At 44.2% G+C, this 21,403-nt stretch overlaps 1 protein-coding gene across 4 annotated transcripts in view; it reads left to right on the top strand.

Annotated features, from left to right (window-relative positions):
• Window positions 1-11,546, top strand: part of PPP3CC (protein phosphatase 3 catalytic subunit gamma) — a 117,823-nt gene extending 106,277 nt beyond the window's left edge. For all 4 annotated transcript variants that reach the window (XM_060787606.2, XM_060787603.2, XM_060787604.2 and 1 more), the window contains one exon: window positions 3,933-11,546. In XM_060787606.2, the coding sequence (XP_060643589.1) occupies window positions 3,933-4,108 (176 nt within the window). In that variant the 3' untranslated portion in view covers window positions 4,109-11,546. The remainder of the gene's footprint in view (window positions 1-3,932) is intronic.
• Window positions 11,547-21,403: the final 9,857 nt, after the last annotated feature.

Below are 21,403 nucleotides of genomic sequence, written 5' to 3'. Positions count from 1 at the left end.
TGTGGTGTATTTTGTGTTGGGTGAGGGTGTGTGTAGTGTTGTGCTGAAGTACATTGATTTAGTTCTCACTATGATTTTTTTTGTGTTTGTTTATTCAGTTTCCAAAGCTGTTGTGCTGTGTCACGATACTAATGCCCCTGTTGCGGAGCACATGTCTGACTTCACCTGACTTGAATTCTTTCGAGTTGGATTCCCAGCCATACAAAATAGAATTAATTACTGAGTTAATTCTTTTACGGGGACAGACTTGCCTAGATATTATTTGGGTTGGGGACATGCCATTAAGTTTTGAGATTTGGATGTGGCTTGAATGGGAAACTTCGAATGGTGGGTATGTATATATATATACTCTTATCCAAAAGATTGGAAAGATTTTTGAAGCTATCTAAACACCTTTGACCACCATAAGCAGATCTCCACCTTCCAAAATATTTTCAGTTCTGAAAGTGAGGATGAGGAACAGAAACTGGCAAAACTCTAGTTGTACTTGAACTCCCAGTATCCTCCGCCAGTTTTGTCCAATTGACTAGTAATTATGTGAGTTCCCGTCAATAAATCTTACCGTATATACTCGAGCATAAACCCAGTTTTTCAGTCCTTTTTTAGGTTGAAAAAGCCCCCCTCGGCTTATACTCAAGACAAAGTTATTTATTATTTTACTGGGTTATTATTATTATTATTATTATTATTATTATTATTATTATTATTTTACTGTGTTATCATTACATTTACATTATTTTACTCTATTATTTTATTACATTTAATTTTTTTACTCCATTTTTATTACTACATTTATTATTTACTATTTTATTACATGTATTATTTTACTTTATTATTATTACATTTATTAATTTATTGTTATTATTACATTTATTAATTTACTCTATTGTTACATTTATTATTTTACTCTATTTATTGTTATTACATGTATTATTTTACTCTATTATTGTTACATGTATTATTTCACTCTATTATTATCACATTTATTGATTTACTCTATTTATTATTATTACATTTATTATTTATTGCTATTACATGTATTATTTTTACTCTATTTATTATTGTTACATGTATTATTTCACTCTAGTATTATCACATTTATTGATTTACTCTATTTATTATTATTACATTTATTATTTATTGTTATTACATGTATTATTTTTACTCTATTTATTATTGTTACATGTATTATTTTACTCTAGTATTATCACATTTATTGATTTACTATATTTATTGTTATTATTACATTTATTATTTTACTATTAATTTACTCCATTATTACATTTGGAGTTTGGAGTTGCCACGTGACCAGTTAACACAAAATTGTAATACAAACATGGAATGGCTAAGACTATGTAAACGGATGAGGAATTTGAATTGGTAGACATTGGTTTTGTATTGATTTTTATAGTTTTTTTAATGGATTTTATATGTATTTATGATGTGATTTAATTGGTTTTATTGATATATTTATTTCTAAATGGCATCTAATTGTTGCCGATCTGTATGCCGCCCTGAGTTGCCTTCTGGCTGAAATGGGCGGGATAAAAATGTGGTAAATAAATAAATAAGTTTATTATTTTACTCTATTTCTTATTATTACATTTACATTATTTTACTCTATTATTGTTACATGTATTATTTTACTGTATTATTATTATCACATTTATTAACTATATTTATTATTATTGCATTTATTATTTTACTCTATTTATTATTGTTACATTTATTATTTTACTGTATTATTACATTTATTAATTTTCTCTATTTTTACATTTATTATTTTACTCTATTATTATTACATTTACATTATTTTACTCTATTATTGTTATATGTATTATTTTACTGTATTATTATTATCACACATATTAGCTATATTTATTATTATTACATTTATTATTTTACTCTATTTATTATTGTTACATTTATTATTTTACTCTATTACTGTTATTACATTAATTTGCTCTATTTTTACATTTATTATTTTACTCTATTTATTATTATTACATTTACATTATTTTACTCTATTATTGTTACATGTATTATTTTACTCTTATTATTATCACATTTAACTATATTTATTATTATTATTGCATGTATTATTTTACTCTATTTATTATTGTTACATTTATTATTTTACTCTATTATTATTACATTAATTTGCTCTATTTTTACATTTATTATTTTACTCTATTATTGTTGTTACATATATTATTTTACTCTATTATCGTTATCACATTTATTAACTATATTATTATATATATTATTATTACATTTATTATTTTACTCTATTTATTATTGTTATGTTACATTTATTATTTTACTCTATTATTGTTATTACATTAATTTGCTCTATTTTTACATTTATTATTTTACTCTATTATTACATATACATTATTTTACTTTATTATTATTATTACTTTTCTTATTTTAGTCTTTATTATTATTGGAAGGATACGTAAGCACACTTAAATTGAAGAAAGTTAGAATAATGGTTGAATCAGAATTGGACAGTCTTACCTTAAATTACAGTTTTAGGTAAATATTCAAAAACATTGAACCTCGTTTAATGTAATGTTATTGGTATCTATTTTTATTTTGAAACTAGCTGTACCCACAAGCGTTGCTGTGGTCAACCTTCCCTCTTTCTCTCCTTTCCCTCCTTCCTTCACTCCCTCTTTCCTTCCTTCCTTCCCGTCTTTCCTTCTCTTCTTCCTTCCTTCTCTAGCTCTTTCCTTCCTTCCCCCTTTTTCTTTCTCTTCTGCTGTCTCTCTTTTCTTCATTCTCTTTCCTTCTTTCCTTCCCTCCCTCTTTCTCTACATCTTCCCCCTTCCTTCACTCCCACTTTCCTTCCTTCTTTCCTTTTTTCTTCTCTTCTTCCTTCCCCCTTTTTCTTTCTCTTCTGCTGTCTCTCTTTTCTTCCTTCTCTTGCCTTCTTTCCTTCCCTCCCTCTTTCTCTACGTTTCCCCCCTTCCTTCGCTCCCACTTTCCTTCCTTCTTTCCTTCTCTCCTTCCTTCCTTCTCTATCTCTTTCCTTCCTTCGCCCTTTTTCTTTCTCTTCTGCTGTCTCTCTTTTCTTCCTTCTCTCTTTCCTTCTTTCCTTCCCTCCCTCTTTCTCTACATTTTCCCCCTTCCTTCGCTCCCACTTTCCTTCCTTCTTTCCTTCTCTCCTTCCTTCCTTCTCTAACTTTCCTTCCCCCTTTTTCTTTCCCTCCCTCTTTCTCTCCTTTCTTCCTTCTCTACCTCTTTCCTTCCTTCTTTCTCTCTTTGCTTCCATGCTTCCTTCTCCCTTTCCTTCTTTTTCCCCCTCCCTCTTTCTTTTCTTTCTTTCTTTCTTTCTTTCCTCCCCTTCCCTCCCTCTTTCTTCCCTTTTACCTTTAGTCATTCAGCTTTTAGGGCTTTTTAAGTCCCTTCTGCCATGTTTTTCAGTGTTTTTATAAGTGAAGGACATACATTGGGTTGTTGTGTGTGTTGCATCCAAATTTGGTGTCAATTTGTCCAGTGGTTTTTGAGTTCTGTTAATCCCACAAATGAATATTAAATTTTTATTTATATAGATTGACCAGTAGCTGCTGCATTTCTCACTCTCGGCTTAGACTCGAGTCAATACGTTTCCCCAGTTTTTTATGGAATAATTAGTTGCCTCGGCTTATATTTGGGTCGACTTATACTTGAGTATATACGGTAATTTTCTGAAGATATTGGATGGGGAAAACATATTGGAGATTTCCAGGTTCTGTCTTTTTGATCGGCTTCATTCAAACACCAAGAGAGCCCTTCCTTCCTTCCTTCCTCCCTCCCTCCCAAAGTGAGACATGTGCTCCCTGCCACGGCTGCGCTGAGTGGCAACGGCGTGGCAAGTGCGAACGTGGTCCGGACTCAGCAATGCCCCCCATTTCTCTCCCTTCCTCATTCTTTCCGCCCCGCTCTAGCCATCCGTGGATTTTCGCCGCAGCACAAGATCCGCAGCTTCGAGGAAGCCCGAGGGCTGGACCGCGTGAACGAGCGCATGCCGCCGCGCAAGGATTCAAAGCACCCCGACGGGCCGGTGAACTTAACCTCCACAAACTCTGCCGAAAAGAATGGGACAGGGAAGAAGACCCAGTAACGGTTCCAGGCCACCCAGTAAAGGATCCAAAACTTAACGAATTTTATTTATTTATTATGGAAGTGGGGGTTTTGGGTTGGGGCTGGGGGGGGGGGCGGGGGAGGGACGGAACCAACTTAGCCCGGAGGCGCATCCATAATCCAGTTTGCATCCATTCTGTCAGAGAGGTGACCATTTTGTAAGTTTTTTAAATTTTCTGTTCGATATATATAAAAATGTCAATTTTTTTTGTATTTAGGAATGGGTCTAAATCCTAGTGCTTATATAAAATGTTGTTCTGTACAGATGGCCCCTCCCTACCGAGAGGGAAAGGAGCCGTGGGGTGGGCAGGGGTGGGCTGGGGTGGGCGGGGGGGGGGCAGTCCAATGGCCCAGGGCAATGCTGTCGTCGGGTTGATTTGGAACCATTTTACGTTACCCTCCTTGTTTTTAAAGTGGCATCTTTTAATTCCCCTCTCCCCACTTTTGCTTTTTGTCCTCCCCACCCCCACCCCCACCCCCTACCTCTTCCCCCTTTTCCTATTTCGTACTGCGTTTGATGCTCCATTAAAGTCACGTTGCATAGGGCAATTGGTAAACTCTTTCCTTTGGGGAACCCTGGGTTGCGTTACAGATCCAGAAATGTGGGTGGAAATTTGGGGGGCTGAGAATCTCCCTGTTTTGCCCCCTCAACATATCCCTCGGTTTCAGAAATAACACGTTAGATCAGTGGTTTTCAACTTAGGGTCCCGTCCCCAGATGTGTTTTGGCCTTCAACTCCCAGAAATCCTAACAGCTGGTAAGTTGGCTGGGATTTCTGGGAGTTGTAGGCCAAAACACATCTGGGGACCCCAGGTTGAGAACCACTGCATTAGATGGACTTTGATGAATGCATGCCTGCAGTCTCCAATTATTTGGAAGCATCTCTCCTTTGATTTTATATTGACCGTATTGTGTTGTCGCAGGCCCAGAATCACTGGGTTGCTGTGAGCTTTCCGGGCTGTCTGGCAATTTTCCAGAAGCATTCTCTCCTGACATTTCGCCCACATCTATGACAGGCATCCTCAGCGGTTATGAGGTCTCTTGGAAACTAGGAAAGTGGGGATTATATATCTGTGGAATGTCCAGGGTGGGAGAAAGAACTCTTGTCTGTTGGAGGCAAGTGGGAATGTTGCAATTATTTTATTTTATTTATTTTATTTTGGGCACTTCTACCCCGCCCTTTTCAGGGCAGCTTCCAGCCGGCACATATTCGATGCCTACAATTCAATACAATAAATAACATAACAACAATAAACATCAATAGTTAAAACTGTCAGAGATTGACGCTGCCCAGCGGAAGGAATACTAGATCAAACAGACACTGATTTGCAAATAAGGACTCTGCAGGCTTTGAGTTACAAAAGAAAACTAAGTTTTACTAATCACACACAGCAAACACATCTTTCTTCAGCGAGCAACATACAGGAAGAGGACTAGTCAAAACCGAAAAGCCAAAACACTGCTGCACATGTGCTTATCTTCTCTTGCTAGAGGCTGGCAACTCCCTTCAGTTTCTCACCAGAACCAAGCTTATCTTACTTTCTCAAGTTCACTTAATCACAGCCTAAACATTTCTGCACAGCATTTTCCATTCACAGTGGCATCCATCTTTGCAATACATAGAAGCACATTAGTTAAAACTGTCAGAGATTGACGCTGCCCAGCGGAAGGAATACTAGATCAAACAGACACTGATTTGCAAATAAGGACTCTGCAGGCTTTGAGTTACAAAAGAAAACTAAGTTTTACTAAGCACACACAGCAAACACATCTTTCTTCAGCGAGCGACATACAGGAAGAGGACTAGTCAAAACCGAAAAGCCAAAACATTTCTGCACATCTGCTTATCTTCTCTTGCTTGAAGCTGGCAACTCCCTTCAGATTCTCACCAGAACAAAGCTTATCTTACTTTCTCAAGTTCACTTAATCACAGCCTCAACGCTAAACATTTCTGCACAGCATTTTCCATTCACAGTGGCATCCATCTTTGCAATACATAGAAGCACATTTAAAACACATACATCACTCAATAAATCCTGACAATAACATTAAATTAATGCAATAAAATCTCCTAATTAGCCACCTTGATTAGCACTGAATGGCCTTGCAGATTCAAGGACTGGCTGCGAGTGCTTAATGCCTGGGGAAATCTGGCTACCAGTATTAAAACCAAGTAAGTGAGGATTCACAGGAGCCTCCGGTGGCGCAATGGGTTAAACCAGGGGTCCTCAAACTTTTTAAAGAGAGGGCCGGGTCACTGTCCCTCAAACTGTTGGAGGGCCAGATTATAATCACCCCTGACAGATGGCCACCCAGCCTCTGTTTCAAAGCTTCCAAAGAAGGAGCCTCCACCATACACCGAGGCAGAGAGTTCCACTGCTGAACGGCTCTCACAGTCAGGAAGTTCTTCCTCATGTTCAGATGGAATCTCCTCTCTTGTAGCTTGAAGCCATTGTTCCCTTGCGCCCTAGTCTCCAGGGAAGCAGAAAGGAAGCTTGCTCCCTCCTCTCTATGACTTAGAATCCTAGAGTTGGAAGAGACCTCCTGGGCCATCCAGTCCGACCACATTCTGCCAAGAAGCAGGAATATTGCATTCAAATCATCCCTGACAGATGGCCATCCAGTCTCTGTTTACAAGCCTCCAAAGAAGGAGTCTCCACCGACTTCTTTTCACATATTTATCCATGGCCCTCCTCATGTCTCCTCTCAGCCTTCTCTTCTTCAGGCTGAACATGCCCAGCTCTTTAAGCCGCTCCTCATAGGGCTCAGAGAGAATGCTTCTGGAACATGGCCATACAGCCCAGAAAACACACAGCAACCCATTGCTTCCTTTGTTCAGGTTGTTGCATTGCATGACTGGCCTGTGAATTTCCCAGAAATCCTAACAGATGTTGAACTGGATGGGATTTCTGGGAGTCGTAGGCCAAAACACCTGAGGACCCACCAGTTGAGAACCATTGCCTCAAGGATAGAAACAAAGCCCAGATAGCCAGTGACAAGGTGGTCCTTGGTGGTCTCCGTAGGGCTGAAGAAGCAAAAAGTGTCCATGGGGCCGAACATAAAAAAGGTTTCTCAGTAATCTCCAGGGCATTGTCCAGGGAGTGGTGAGTTATCCAAACTTTTGAAACAATTGGAGGGGAAAACTGCTACCCATATGCAGCCAGAATTAATCATTTTTGACATGTAGACTGAATTTCCATGTTGAGAATATACTTTTACTTAGGCGAGCTCTCATTGTCCTCCAAGGTCGGTGTACTGGCGGTGGGTCCGTAGGTGACTGTGGAGCCCTATTCTCGACCTGCATTTTCTCCCACAGTGAGGGCATCAGTTTCCAGGTGGAAGGTGGTCCTGGTCGGGGTTGGCTTGACGCGCCTTCCTCTTGGCACGTTTCTCTCTTTCACCCTCCATTTGTGCCTCTTCAAATTCTACAGCACTGCTGGTCACAGCTGACCTCCAGCTGGAGCACTCAAGGGCCAGGGCTTCCCAGTTCTCTCTTTTTAAGGTTGGCTTTGAGCCCATCTTTCAGTCTCTTTTCCTGCCCACCAACATTCCACTTTCTGTTCTTGAATTTGGAGTGGAGTAACTGCTTTGGGAGACGGTGATCTTTGGGCATCCAGACAACGTGGCCGGTCCAGCAGAGTTGATGGCGGAGGACCATCGCTTCAATGCTGGTGGTCTTTGCTGCTTCTTCCAGCACGCCGACGTTTGTCTGCTTGTCTTCCCAAGAGATTTGCAGGATTTTTCGGACGCAATGCTGATGGAATCGTTCCAGCAGTTGCATGTGACATCTGTAGACAGTCCACGTTTCGCAGGCATAGAGCAGAGTTGGGAAGATAATGGCTTTATAAACAAGTACTTTGGTCTCCCTACGGATGTCCCGGTCCTCAAACACTCTCTGCTTCATTCAGAAGAATGCTGCACTCGCAGAGCTCAGGCGGTGTTGAATTTCAGTGTCAATGTTGACTTTGGTGGAGAGGGGGCTGCCAAGGGAGCGGAAATGGTCCACATTTTCTGTTACACCATTAAGCTGTATTTCTGGCATTGGAGAGGGATTGGCTGGTGACTGCTGGAAGAGCACTTTGGTTTTCTCAATGTTCAATGGGAGGCCGAGCTTCTCGTATGCTTCTGCGAAGGTGTTTAGAGTCTATTGTAGGTCTTCTTCTGAATGCACACAGGCGACGTTGTCATCAGCATACTGGAGTTCTATAACATGTTGTTGTAACCTTGGTTTTGGCTTTCAGTCTGTTGAGGTTAAACAGCTTGGCATCTGTATTGTTGAAGGCTTTCATGGCCAGAAACACTGGGTTGTTGTAGGTTTTCCAGGCTATATGGCCATGTTCTAGAGGCATTTTCTCCTGACGTTTCGCCTGCATCTATGGCAAGCATCCTTAGAGGTAGTGAGGTCTGTTGGAAGTAGGAAAATGGGTTTATATATCTGTGGAAAGACCAGGGTGGGACAAAGGACTCTTGTCTGTTGGAGCTAGGTGGGAATGTTTCAACTGGGTTGTTGTAGGTTTTTCCGGGCTATATGGCCATGTTCTAGAGGCATTTTCTCCTGACGTTTCTCCTGCATCTATGGCAAACATCCTCAGAGGTTGTGAGGTCTGTTGGAAGTAGGAAAATGGGTTTATATATCTGTGGAATGACCAGGGTGGGACAAAGGACTCTTGTCTGTTGGAGCTAGGTGGGAATGTTTCAACTGACCACCTTGATTAGCATTTAATGGCTTGGAAGTGCCTGGGGGAATCTTTCTTTGAGAGATACATCAGGCACATCAAATCACCAAACCTTTCCAGTATTTTCTGTTGGTCAGGGGAGTGCTGTGTGCCAAGTTTGGTTCAATTCCATTGCTGGTGGAGTACAGAATGCCCTTGGATTGTAGGTGAACTATAAATCCCATCAACTACAACTCCTAAATGACTCAATTAAGCCCCCGCGCCAACCCCACCAGTATTAAAATTTGGGCATATGGGGTGTTTGTGCCAAATTTGGTCCAGTGAATGAAAATCCATCCTGCAGATCAGATATTTACATGACGATTCATAACAGTAACAAAACTACAGTTGTGAAGTAGCAACGAAAATAGTGTTATGGTTAGGGGTCACCACCACATGAGGAAATGAATTAAGGGGTCCCAGCATTAGGAAGGTTGAGAACCACTGCTCTAGAACATGGCCATATAGCCTGAAAAAACCTACCACAACCCAGTGATTCTGGCCTTGGAAGCCTTTGACAAGACATTGAGAGAATTTTGCAATGAATTGCAGTGGTGTTCATGCCCTTCGCATTTAGGTAGCGCATTACAGCGTGGACTTTGCACTTGGTGGGAAACGGAATGAGGACGCTCACCTCTAACCGTCACCACAATGCCAGTTGATGAGTTGTCTGTTCTGCTCCACGGTCACACAAGGGGTGGGATCCTTTTAGGTCGTGCCATTTTGCCAGGTTGTCTTTTGATCTGCCCATACCACTTCTGAGCCTATTATTATTATTATTATTATTATTATTATTATTATTATTAACTTTATTTGTACCCCGCTAGCATCTCCCGAAGGACTCGATGTGGCTTACAAAGGTCAAGGCCTCAATAAAACAACAACATAATAATACACGTAACATTACAAAGCAAATCAAAACATTAAGCAAAACAGTAAACAATAACAATACACCATAACACAATAAAACTAGGGCCGGGCCAAATGTAATGGGTACAGATTAGAAAGTGCTGAGTATGACAGGTGAAATATAGGATTTAGGGTGAGTGCAATGTGCAGATAATCTAAAATCTCTGATAAAGTGCTTCTGGGACATAATGCTAGGGTTTCCTATTCTGGAAAGCCAGGTCTTCAAACTCTTCCTAAAGATTGCCAATGTAGGGGCCTGTCTGATGTCCTTGGGGAGGGTGTTCCAAAGTCGAGGGGCCACCACAGAGAAGGCCCTGTCCCTCGTCCCCACCAGCCACGTTTGCAATGCAGGTGGGATCGTGAGCAGGGCCTCTCCAGATGAACGAAGAGAACGCGTGGGTTCATAGACGGAGATGCGGTCACGTAGGTAGGCAGGTCTCAAACTGTTTAGGGCTCTGAAGGTAAGCACCTGCACCTTGAATTGGGATTGGAAGGTAAACAGCAGCTAATGGAGCTCCTTAAACAAGAGGGTTGACCTCTCTCTGTAAGGAGCACCAGTTAACATCCTGGCGGCCGCCCGTTGAACCAGTTGGAATTTCCGAGCCGTTTTCAAGGGTAGCCCCACGTAGAGTGCATTACAGTAGTCCAATCTAGAGGTGACCAAGGCAGATCAAGTTGCCCATTCTTGGTTTTTTTAAACATGCAAATGTGAGTGGATCAATAGGTACTGCTCCAGTGGGAAGATAACGGCGCTCCGTACAGTCATGCCAATGGCCACATGGCCTTGGAGGCGTCTATGGACAACGCCGGCTCTTCGGCTTAGAAATGGAGATGAGCACCACGACTGGACTTAAATTCAAGGGGACAACTTTACCTTTACCTTTCCTTAGGAAGCTAGCAATCTGAAAGGGATTAACCTGGTGATGGCGTGCAAGCCATGCCGTCCCGTGTTGAGTAAAATGGGCTGAAACGTTAGTGCAGAAGGAATCTAGATTTTTAGGAATCTCAAAACCAGCTTTGCAGAAGGATCTTGTGCCCGTCCCTCTTCCCACCCGCTCTGCTCCATTTCCCCCTTGTCATTGTGCGATTGTGTGTGTGTGTATGTTTCAATAATAGGGACAATCTTGAGCGGCAAGCGCGTGCGGCCACAAAGAAGCCCACCGGCCTCCCGTTAACTGAGGTTGCCGATCAGCCGCCTTCTTTTTTTTTTCCCCTTTTATCTTGCATGACAAAAAAAAGTGAAAAAAGCAAAACCAAACAAAAAGCAAGGTGCATGTAACGAGGAGGGGGGGGGGGTCCACAATGGGTCTTCCAAACTTCAGGAACAAAGGTGCTTTCACCTCCTTGAGGAGAACCTGCCCTGCTGTGATGCTGCAGCCCACACGCCTCTCCCCGACGTAGCTCATCAAGGCCACCCCATTTCGGCCACTCGCCCGGCCGTTACGGAGTGCTTGCCCAGCCCGGCCGCGCCGGCACCGCATCCCCCGGGAAACGGGCCGAGAGGAGGACGGAGGTTCTCGCTATTCCGAAGTGATGTTTGCCCATTGCCTGGAGGTAGCCTCCTTCCTTCCTTCCTTTCTCTCTATCTTTCTTTCTTTCTTTTCTCTTTCCCCCCTTCCTTTTTAGTTCTGTTTGCGAGAAGAATGGTGGAAAAACAATGTTATTTATTGGCAGAAATTACTGAAGATAATTTCTCTTTTGTGGAAAAAAAAAGGAATGAATTTGTTAGAACTGTCTTAATGTAAATTGGGAAGTCATCTTTAAGAGGAAAAAAAGGTAAAAATTAAAACAACAGTCGTGCGGCTCCGGTGTCGTTTTTTTTGGGGGGGGGTGGATAATAATAATAATAATAATAATAATAATAATAAACTTTATTTGTACCCCGCCCCATCTCCCCGATGGGGACTCGGAGCGGCTTACATGGGATAATTACAATAAAGAACGACCGAACACAAACCGAAAACACAAACAATAAACAACATCATAATTACAAAGGACATATGAATATACAACAATATAAAATTACAATAAACACTATGTCAGAATGGCGGCACACAATGCTTGCGCTCTCACACTTCTGTATTGTTTACTTGATTCACATATATTAGCCCGTTCTATGTGGCATCCAAACCCTCGGTGGCACAGCGTGTTAAACCGCTGAACTTGCTGACTGGAAGATTGGTTTGTTCGAATCCAGGGAGCAGGGTGAGCTCCTGCTGTTAACTCCAGCTTCTACCAACCTAGCAGTTCAAAAACATGCAAATGCGAGTAGAGCAATAGCTCACACTTCCGTATCGTTTACTTGATTCACATGTATTAGCCCTGTCTATGTAACATTCAAGCCCCCGGTGGTGCAGCGGGTTAAACCGCTGAACTTGCTGACTAGAAGGTTGAGGGTTCAAATCCAGGGAGCAGGGTGAGCTCCTGCTGTTCGAATCCAGGGAGTGGGGTGAGCTCCTGCTGTTAGCCCCAGCTTCTGCCAACCTAGCAGTTCAAAAGCATGCAAACGTGGGTAGAGCAATAGCTCACAGTTCTGTATTGTTTACCTGATTCACATGTATTAGCCCTTTCTATGTGGCATCCAAGCCCCCGGTAGCACAGCGGGTTAAACTGCTGAATTTGCTGACCGGAAGGTTGGTTTGTTCAAATCCGGGGAGCGGGGTGAGCTCCTGCTGTTAGCCCCAGCTTCTGCCAACCTAGCAGTTCAAAAACATGCAAATGTGAGTAGAGCAATAGCTCACACTTCCGTATCGTTTACATGTTTCCATCTATTAGCCCTTTCTATGTAACATCCAAGCCCCCGTTGGCGCAGCGGGCTAAACCGCTGAACTTGCTGACCGGAAGGTTGGGGGTTCGAATCCAGGGAGTGGGGTGAGCTCCTGCTGTTAGCCCCAGCTTCTGCCAACCTAGCAGTTCAAAAACATGCAAATGTGAGTAGATCAATGGGTACCGCTTCTGCAACCTAGCAATTCAAAAACATGCAAATGTGAGTAGAGCAATAGGTACCACTTCTGTAGGAAGGTCACGGTGCTCCATGCAGTCATGCCAATGGCCACATGACCTTGGAGGTGTCTACGGACAACGCCGGCTCTTTGACTTAGAAATGGAGATGGGCACCACCACCCAGAGCTGGACACAACTAGACTTAATATCAAGAGCAAACCTTTACCTATATTGCATCCCCAGGTGTATTTCTAAGTGGCCACAGGACTCCTTGCACTTTCTAAAATGCTCTTTAACCGTAGTGTGCGTAGTGTGCGACGGTACCTTTGCAAACATATAATGACAGGTCAGGGCAAAAAGTGGACTACTTATCACTCCTACACAACCACCATTCCTCATTGTTGACTACTGGCAAAGGGGGTACTGGCAGATAAAGTCCATTGACATTGAAGGTAACGTGCCACAACATCTGCTAAGTGTCCACTTGGTCCATGCCAATGGCATGCACCCACCATTTCCATATAGTTATGGTAGCGTTTTTCTACCTGGGGGTTGGGAACCCTGGGGGGGAGGTTGTGAGAAGGTTTCAGAGGGGTCACTAAAGACCCATCACAAAACCTATATTTCGGATGGTCTTAGGAACCCCGTTGGCAGAGAAGGCTGAAGATCTCTCCGCTTGTCCTCCTTTTTGGAAAGAGATGGCAAATCTTCCCACCAGAAGCCTTCCTCTGCTGTGATTGGCAGGCGTCTCAGACAACGGGACGGCTGTTTCTGAGATTCCACAAAGGAAGGGGAGAGCAGGTGTGCTCAGCGCATGGCAGTGTGGTGCACATGTGCGGGTGAGGGAGAGTGTGCGAGGCTGGAGGGAGGCTCATGCCAGTGAGTCTGTTCAAGGCATAGGACTTCTGTGTGGGAAATTGGCCCAATTCTATCATTGCTGGGGTTCAGATGCTCTTTGATTGTAGGTGAACTATAAATCCCAGCAACTACAACTCCCAAATGTCAAGCTCAATTTTCCCCAAACTCCACCAGTGTTCACATTTGGGCATACTGAATATTGGTGCCAAGTTTGGTCCAGATCCATCATTGTGTGAGTCCACAGTGCTCTCTGGATGTAGGTGAACTACAACTTCCAAACTCAAGGTCAATGCCTACCCAAGCCTTCAAGTATTTTCTATTGGTCATGGGGATTCTGTGTGGGAACTTTGGCCCAATTCTATTGTTGGTGGAGTTCAGAATGCTCTTTGGTTGTAGGTGAACTATAAATCCCAACAACTACAACTCCCAAATATCAAGCTCAATTTCCACCAAACTCTACCAGTGTTCACATTTGGGCATATTGAGTATTTGTGCCAGGTTTGGTCCAGCTCCATCATTGTGTGAGTCCAGAGTGCTCTCTGGATGTAGGTGAACTACAACTCCCAAACTCAAGGTCAATTCCCACCAAACCCTTCCAGTATTTTCTCTTGGTCATGGGAGCTCGGTGTGCCAAGTTTGGTTCAATTCCATCATTGATGGAGTTCAGAAGGCTCTTTGATTGTAGATGAACTATAAACCCCAGCAACTACAACTCCCAAATGACAAAATCAATCCCCCCACAACCCCACCAGATCCATCATTTTTGAGACAGCACTGCTCTCTGGATGTAGGTGAACTACAACTCCCAGACTCAAGGTCAATGCCCACCCAACCCTTCCAGGATTTTCTATCGGTCATGGGGATTCTGTGTGGGAACTTTGGCCCATTGTTGGGGTTCAGAATGCTCTTTGATTGTAGGTGAACTATAAATCCCAGCAACTACAGCTCCTAAATGACAAAATCAATAATTCCCCCCAAACGCACCAGTATTCAAATTTGGGCGATTTGTGCCAAATGTGATCCAGTGAATGAAAATACATCTGGCAAATCAGATATTGACATGACAATTCAGAACAGTAGCAAAATGACAGTAATGAAGTAGCAATGAAAATAACGTTATGGATGGGGGTCACCACCACATGAGGGCCTGTACTAAGGGGTCGTGGCATTAGGAAGGTTGAGAATCATTGCTTTTCAGAGCAGTGGAAGAACCTTCCAGAACCTAAAATACCTGAAGTCAAGCAGGGGACACTTTATACCAGTGGCACTCAAACGTTCCGAAGCCAACTTCTTTACGGTTCCCAGGTTGGTCCCTTTTCTGACTTTGCCCCACTAGAGACTGTTCAGTCCAAATGCTTAAGATGGGCTCTCCAGGTCCCAAGGTGTTTCTCCAATGCCGCCCTACACCTGGAGAGTTGAGGCCAGGGTGTGGGTGGTCCTATTGAGTTCCTGGCTCAGACTCTCCCTCTCTCCTCCTTGCACCTCTCATTAGGAAGGACAACTTTCAATTCAGTTGGCAAAGGGAGATACTGGGCAGAATGGCATCTCTGGGTCTATCCCCAGAACTACGAACCAGCATGGGATATGACCAAGCCGAATCCCAGATCCAACAACGAATAACAGACCTTGAGCGCCAACCAGATCTATCTAGCGCCCCATCCTTCCATAGGATGCCCCTCCCCTATGGAATATCTTCCCGTGATGGAGGGAGAGCCTTCCCCTTGGCATGATGCCATGCGTGTCACACACCAAGGCTGGAAGCACACCTTTGAACCCACAAACACTCCAAAGTTCTTTAGCAAATAAACGGTTTATTTAATAAATGTAAACAGAATCGAAAAAGGGGGGAAAGGCAAGGAAAAGATTATGCAAGAAAGTCTAAAAACAATCCAAACCACCAGGTAGGCAAATAAATCCATAAGGCTATTCCCCTCCCAGTCCTGCTCTATGCCTGCAAGACGTGGACTGTCTACAGATGTCAACACTGAGACTGAAATATAACACCACCTGAGCTGTGCAAGTGCAGCATTCTTCCGAATGAAGCAGAGAGTGTTTGAGGACCAGGACATCCGTAGGGAGACCAAGGGGCTTGTTTATAAAGCTATCCCCCCCCCCCCACAGTCCTGCTATACGCCTGCGAGTCGTGGACTGTCTACAGACGTCACACCCAACTCCTGGAACGCTTCCATCAGTGTTGCCTCTGAAAAAGCCTGCAAATCTCTTGGGAATAAGACAGGCAGACAAATGTCCGCGTGCTGAAAGAAGAAGCAAATATCACCAGCACTGAAGCGATGGTCCTCTGCCATCAACTCCACTGGACCGGCCATGTTGTCTAGATGCCCGACCACCCTCTCCTATTCCAAACTCAATAATGGAAAAGGGAGTGTTGGTGGACAGGAAAAGAGATTGAAAGATAGGCTCAAAGTGAACCTTAAAAACTCTGTCATAGCCACTGAGAACTGGGAAGCCCTGGCCCATCCCTGCTATACACCTGTGAGACATGGACTGTCTACAGACATCACATGCAACTCCTGGAATGATTTCATCAGCACTGCCTCCAGAAAATCCTGCAAATCCCTTAGGAAGACAGGCAGAGAAATGTCAACGTGCTGAAAGAAGAAGCAAAGACCACCAGCACTGAAGTGATGCTCCTCCGCCATCAACTCCACTGGACTGAAGGCCACATTGTCTGGATGCCTGACCACTGTCTCCCAAAGCAGTTGCTCTACTCTAAACTCAAGAACTGAAGACGGAATGTTGGAGGACAGGAAAAGAGATTGAAAGATGGGCTCAGAGTGAACCTTAAAAACTCTGGCATAGAGACTGAGAACTGGAAAGGCCTGGCCCTTGAGCGTTCCAGCTGGAGGTCAGCTGTGACCAGCAGTGCTGCAGAATTTGAAGAGGCACGGATGGAGGGCGAAAGAAATGTGCCAAGAGTAAGGCGCGTCAAGCCAACCCCGACCAGGACCGCCTCCCACCTGGAAACCGATGTTTTCACTGCAGGAGAAGATGCAGGTCAAGAAGAGGGCTCCACGGCCACTTACGGACCCACTGCCAGGACACCGACCTTGGTGGACCATCACCCTCGGACTAGGAGGGATCGCCTAATTATAAGTCCTGGGTCCCCATGTTGTGACCTGGTCATCGGTCGTAATAAACTTGACTTCCTTGACTTCAAGATGAAAATGAATGTCTCTGAGGGGATGCATGCTGTTCACAAGGTTTGGTCTCGCGTTCTTGGAAAGGCTTTCCAAGGGATTTGTGTTGACAAATGAAATTGCTTGGGTAGTCTTCTCATTGGGGTCCAAGTTTTCCAAAGGCCATCTCACAAGGCCGATGCAAGACTCCTTACTATTGATGCGGCCTCTCCCACTTTTCCTCCAAAGACCTCCAGTTGGGCTTTGAACTGCCTGGACAGGTGAAAAGGGAAATCCGCAAAGGATGCAGCAGCTTTGGAGCTACAATAAAGCTTCACCAGCAGAGGGCCCTCCTGCTTCAGAGATGGTCCTTGATATATAGGACAAGGCTAGCTGGAGACTGGCAATCTATTCCTATGCCATCCAACAGCTAATTGACAAGAAAAGGAAAGCCTTCCAAGCATGGCAGAGAGACATCAACTGTGCTGCTAAGAAAAAGATCTATGCCAGTGCAAAAGCTGAGGTCCAAAGAAGGACAAGAGAGCTCAAGAACATCTGGTGGACAAAGAAGGCCGAAGAAATCCAACACCTGGCAGATACCCATAATGCTCAGGGATTTTTCAAAGCCACAAAGGTCATCTACGGACCAAGAAACCATGGCATACAGCCTCTACGCTCATCAGATGGAACCAAACTCCTGAAGGACCAAAACTCAATTGCACTACGTTGGAAAGAACACTACCAAAGCCTCCTGAACCGCAGCTCCAATGTGGCCGAAGAGGTCCTCTCACAAATCCCACAACAACAAACCAGGGATGAGCTTGCAGCACTGCCCAGTTTGGAAGAAGTCAGCAATGCCATCAGCCAACAGAAGAATAACAAAGCCAGCGGACCGGATGGGATCCCTGCTGAAATCTTTAAAGAGGGAGGACCTGAGCTGACACACCAACTCCACCAGCTCATAGAAAAAGTGTGGGTGACCGAGAAAATCCCAGCAGACTTCAAGGATGCCACCATCATCACCCTCTTCAAAAAAGGGGAAAGAACAGACTGCGGAAACTATCGAGGTATCTCCCTTCTAACCTCCGCTGGGAAAATCCTCGCAAGAATCCTTGCAAACCGCCTTCTGCCCCTCTCAGAAGACACCCTCCCAGAATCCCAGAATGGCTTCCGCCCCTCCAGAGGAACCGTGGACATGATCTTCACTGCACGACAGCTCCAAGAAAAATGCAGAGAACAAAACCAACCTCTGTACATGGCATTCATCGACCTTGCAAAGGCATTCGACACAGTGAATCGCAGCGCTCTCTGGACCATCCTCCACAAAATCGGGTGCCCAAGCAAATTTGTGAACATCCTGCGGCTCCTCCATGATGACATGATGGCAACAGCCTTGGACAGCAGTGGCTCCCAAAGTGACCCATTTAAGGTGGAATCGGGTGTCAAACAGGGATGTGTTATTGCCCCAACTCTATTCTCCATCTTCATCGCTATGATACTTCACCTTGTTGTTGGGAAGCTTCCCACCAGAGTGGAAATCATCTATCGGACAGATGGCAAGCTATTCAACCTCAGCAGACTGAAAGCCAAAACCAAGGTTACAACAACATCTGTTATAGAACCCCAGTATGCTGATGACAATGTCGTCTGTGCGCATTCAGAAGAAGATCTACAAGCCACTCTAAACGCCTTCGCAGAAGCATACGAGAAGCTCGGCCTGTCACTGAACATTGAGAAAACCAAGGTGCTGTTCCAGCAGTCACCAGCCAATCCCTCTCCAATGCCAGTGATACAGCTTAATGGTGTCACATTAGAAAATGTGGACCATTTCCGCTACCTTGGCAGCCACCTCTCCACCAAAGTCAACATCGACGCCGAAATACAACACCGCCTGAGCTCTGCGAGTGCAGCATTTTCCAGAATGAAGCAGAGAGTGTTTGAGGACCGGGACATCCGTAGGGAGACCAAGGTGCTTGTCTATAAAGCTATTGTCCTCCCAACCCTGCTCTATGCCTGTGAGACGTGGACTGTCTACAGACGTCACATGCAACTCCTGGAACGTTTCCATCAGCGCTGCCTCCGGAAAATCCTGCAAATCTCCTGGGAAGACAAGCGGGGAAACGTCAGTGTGCTGGAAGAAGCAAAGACCACCAGCATTGAAGCGATGGTCCTCCAACATCAACTCCGCTGGGCCGGCCACGTTGTCCGGATGCCCGACCACCGTCTCCCAAAGCAGTTGCTGTACTCCGAACTTCAGAACGGAAAACGGAACGTTGGTGGACAGGAAAAGAGATTTAAAGATGGGCTCAAAGCCAACCTTAAAAACTCTGGCATAGACACTGAGAACTGGGAAGCCCTGGCCCTTGAACGCTCCAGCTGGAGGTCAGCTGTGACCAGCAGTGCTGCAGAATTCGAGGAGGCACGAGTGGAGGGTGAAAGAGAGAAACGTGCCAGGAGGAAGGCGCGTCAAGCCAACCCCGACCGGGACCGCCTTCCACCTGGAAACCAATGCCCTCCTCACTGCGGAAGAAGATGCAGAGCAAGAATAGGGCTCCACAGCCACATACGGACCCACAAGGAAACCCATAATGGAAGACCATCTTACTCGTCCAACGAGGGATCGCCTAAGTAAGTAAGTAAGTAAGTAAGTAAGTAAGTAAGTAAGGCATAGTTGAATGTAGTAATCTATATATATATATAAATGGTCTGTGCATAATGAGTTCCTTAAAAACAAAAGAACCAATGAACGAAATCACACCACATTTGGCAACAAAACGTCTCACAACACAAGGAGTGGCCGTCACTCAAAAAATTAGGATTTTGTCATTTGGGAGTTGTAGTTGCTGGGATTTATAGTTCATCTACAATCAAAGAGCATTCTGAACTCCACCAACGATGGAATTGAACCAAACTTGGCACACAGAACTCCCATGGCCAACAGACAACACTGGAGGGGTTTGGTGGGCATTGGCATTGAGTTTGGGAGTTGTAGTTCACCTACATCCAGAGAGCACTGTGGACTCAAACAATGATGGATCTGGACCAAACTTGACACAAGCACTCAATATGTCTAAATATGGAGTTTGGGGGAAATAGACCTAGACATTTGGAATTGTAGTCACTGGGATTCACAGTTCAACTACAATCAAAGAGCATTTTGAACCCCACCAACAACAGAATTGGGGCAAACTTCCCAGACAGAACCCCCATGACCACCAGAAAATACTTAAGGCCATCCAGTCCAACTCCTTTCATCAGGGCAAGAAAATGTAAACAAAGCCCTCCTGACAAAGAGCCATCCAGCCATAGAGAGAGAGAGAGAGAGAGACAGATAGATATAGTATCATGGATTTGAAAGGGACCCCTGAAGAAGGACTATGATATGTTGCATGTTCCAGAGAAGGCAAACCAGACACTCTCCACATCCACACTGACAAAGAAACAGCAAGAAATGCTATTTACTCACAAGCAGAAAGACATGACATAGATGAGAAACCAGCACTTTCTCATTACTTTATTTTCCAGATCACCAGGCTGGGCCACAGCAACGCCTGGCAGGGGACCGCTAGAGGTTGAATATAGTGGTAATAAAATAATTAGTAGGAGTGAGATGCCAAATGATCCCTTAAAACAGAGCTTCTCAACCAGACGTTAGGGACCCCTGTGCAAGTTGCAAAGGGGGTTTCAGGGGGGTTGCCTAAGGCCATCAGGAAACACACATTTCTGATGCTCTTAGGAACCCCTTTGGCAGAAAAGGCTGAAGATCTCTCCACCTACTCTTCTCTTCCTTTTTGGTGTTGGTGAACTACAACTCCCCGAATTCAAAAACAGCCCCCTTCAACCCAACCAGTATTCGGGGTTGGCCATGTAGGTGGTGTGCCAAGTTTGGTTCAGAGTGCTCTTGGATTGTAGGTGAACTATAAATCCCAGCAACTACAACTCCCAAATGTCACTGTCTATTTTCTCCAAACACCACCAGTCTTCACATTTGGGCATATTGTGTATTCGTGCCAAGTTTGGTCCACATCCGTCATTGTTTGGGTCCACAGCGCTCTATGGGTGTAGGTGAACTCCAAACTCCAACTACAACTCCCAAATGTCAAATCTATTTTCTCCAAACTTCACCAGTCTTCACATTTGGGCATATTGAGTGTCTTTGCCAAGTTTGGTGCAGATCCATCATTGTTTGAGTCCACAGTGCTCTCTGGATGTAGGTGAACTACAACTCCAAAACTCAAGGTCAATACCCACCAAACTCAGTATTTTCCTTGGCCATGGGGGGTCTATATGCCAAGATTCGTTCAATTCCATCATTTGTGGGGTTCAGAATGCTCTTGGATTGTAGGTGAACTATAAATCCCAGCAACTACAACTCCCAAATGACAAAAGCAATCCCCTCAACTCCATCAATATTCAAATTTGGGCTTATTGGGTATTTGTGCCAAATTTGGTCCAGTGAATGAGAATCCATCCTGTATCTCAGATCATTACATGACGATTCATAACAGGAGCTAAATGACAGTGATGAAGTAGCAAAGGAAAATAATGTTATGGTTGGGTTGTTGTAGTTTTTTCTGGGCTATGTGGCCATGTTCTAGAGGCATTTTCTCCTAACGTTTTGCCTGCATCTATGGCAAGCATCCTCAGAGGTAGTGAGGTCTGTTGGAACTAGGAAAAAGGGTTGATATATCTGTGGAACAATGTCCAGGGAGG

The sequence above is a fragment of the Anolis sagrei genome, chromosome 7 (assembly GCF_037176765.1).
Source record: "Anolis sagrei isolate rAnoSag1 chromosome 7, rAnoSag1.mat, whole genome shotgun sequence".
Taxonomy (NCBI): Eukaryota; Metazoa; Chordata; class Lepidosauria; order Squamata; family Dactyloidae; genus Anolis; species Anolis sagrei.
The sequence above is the reverse complement of the archived record's forward strand: the minus strand, read 5'-3'. Positions and strand labels throughout refer to the sequence as shown.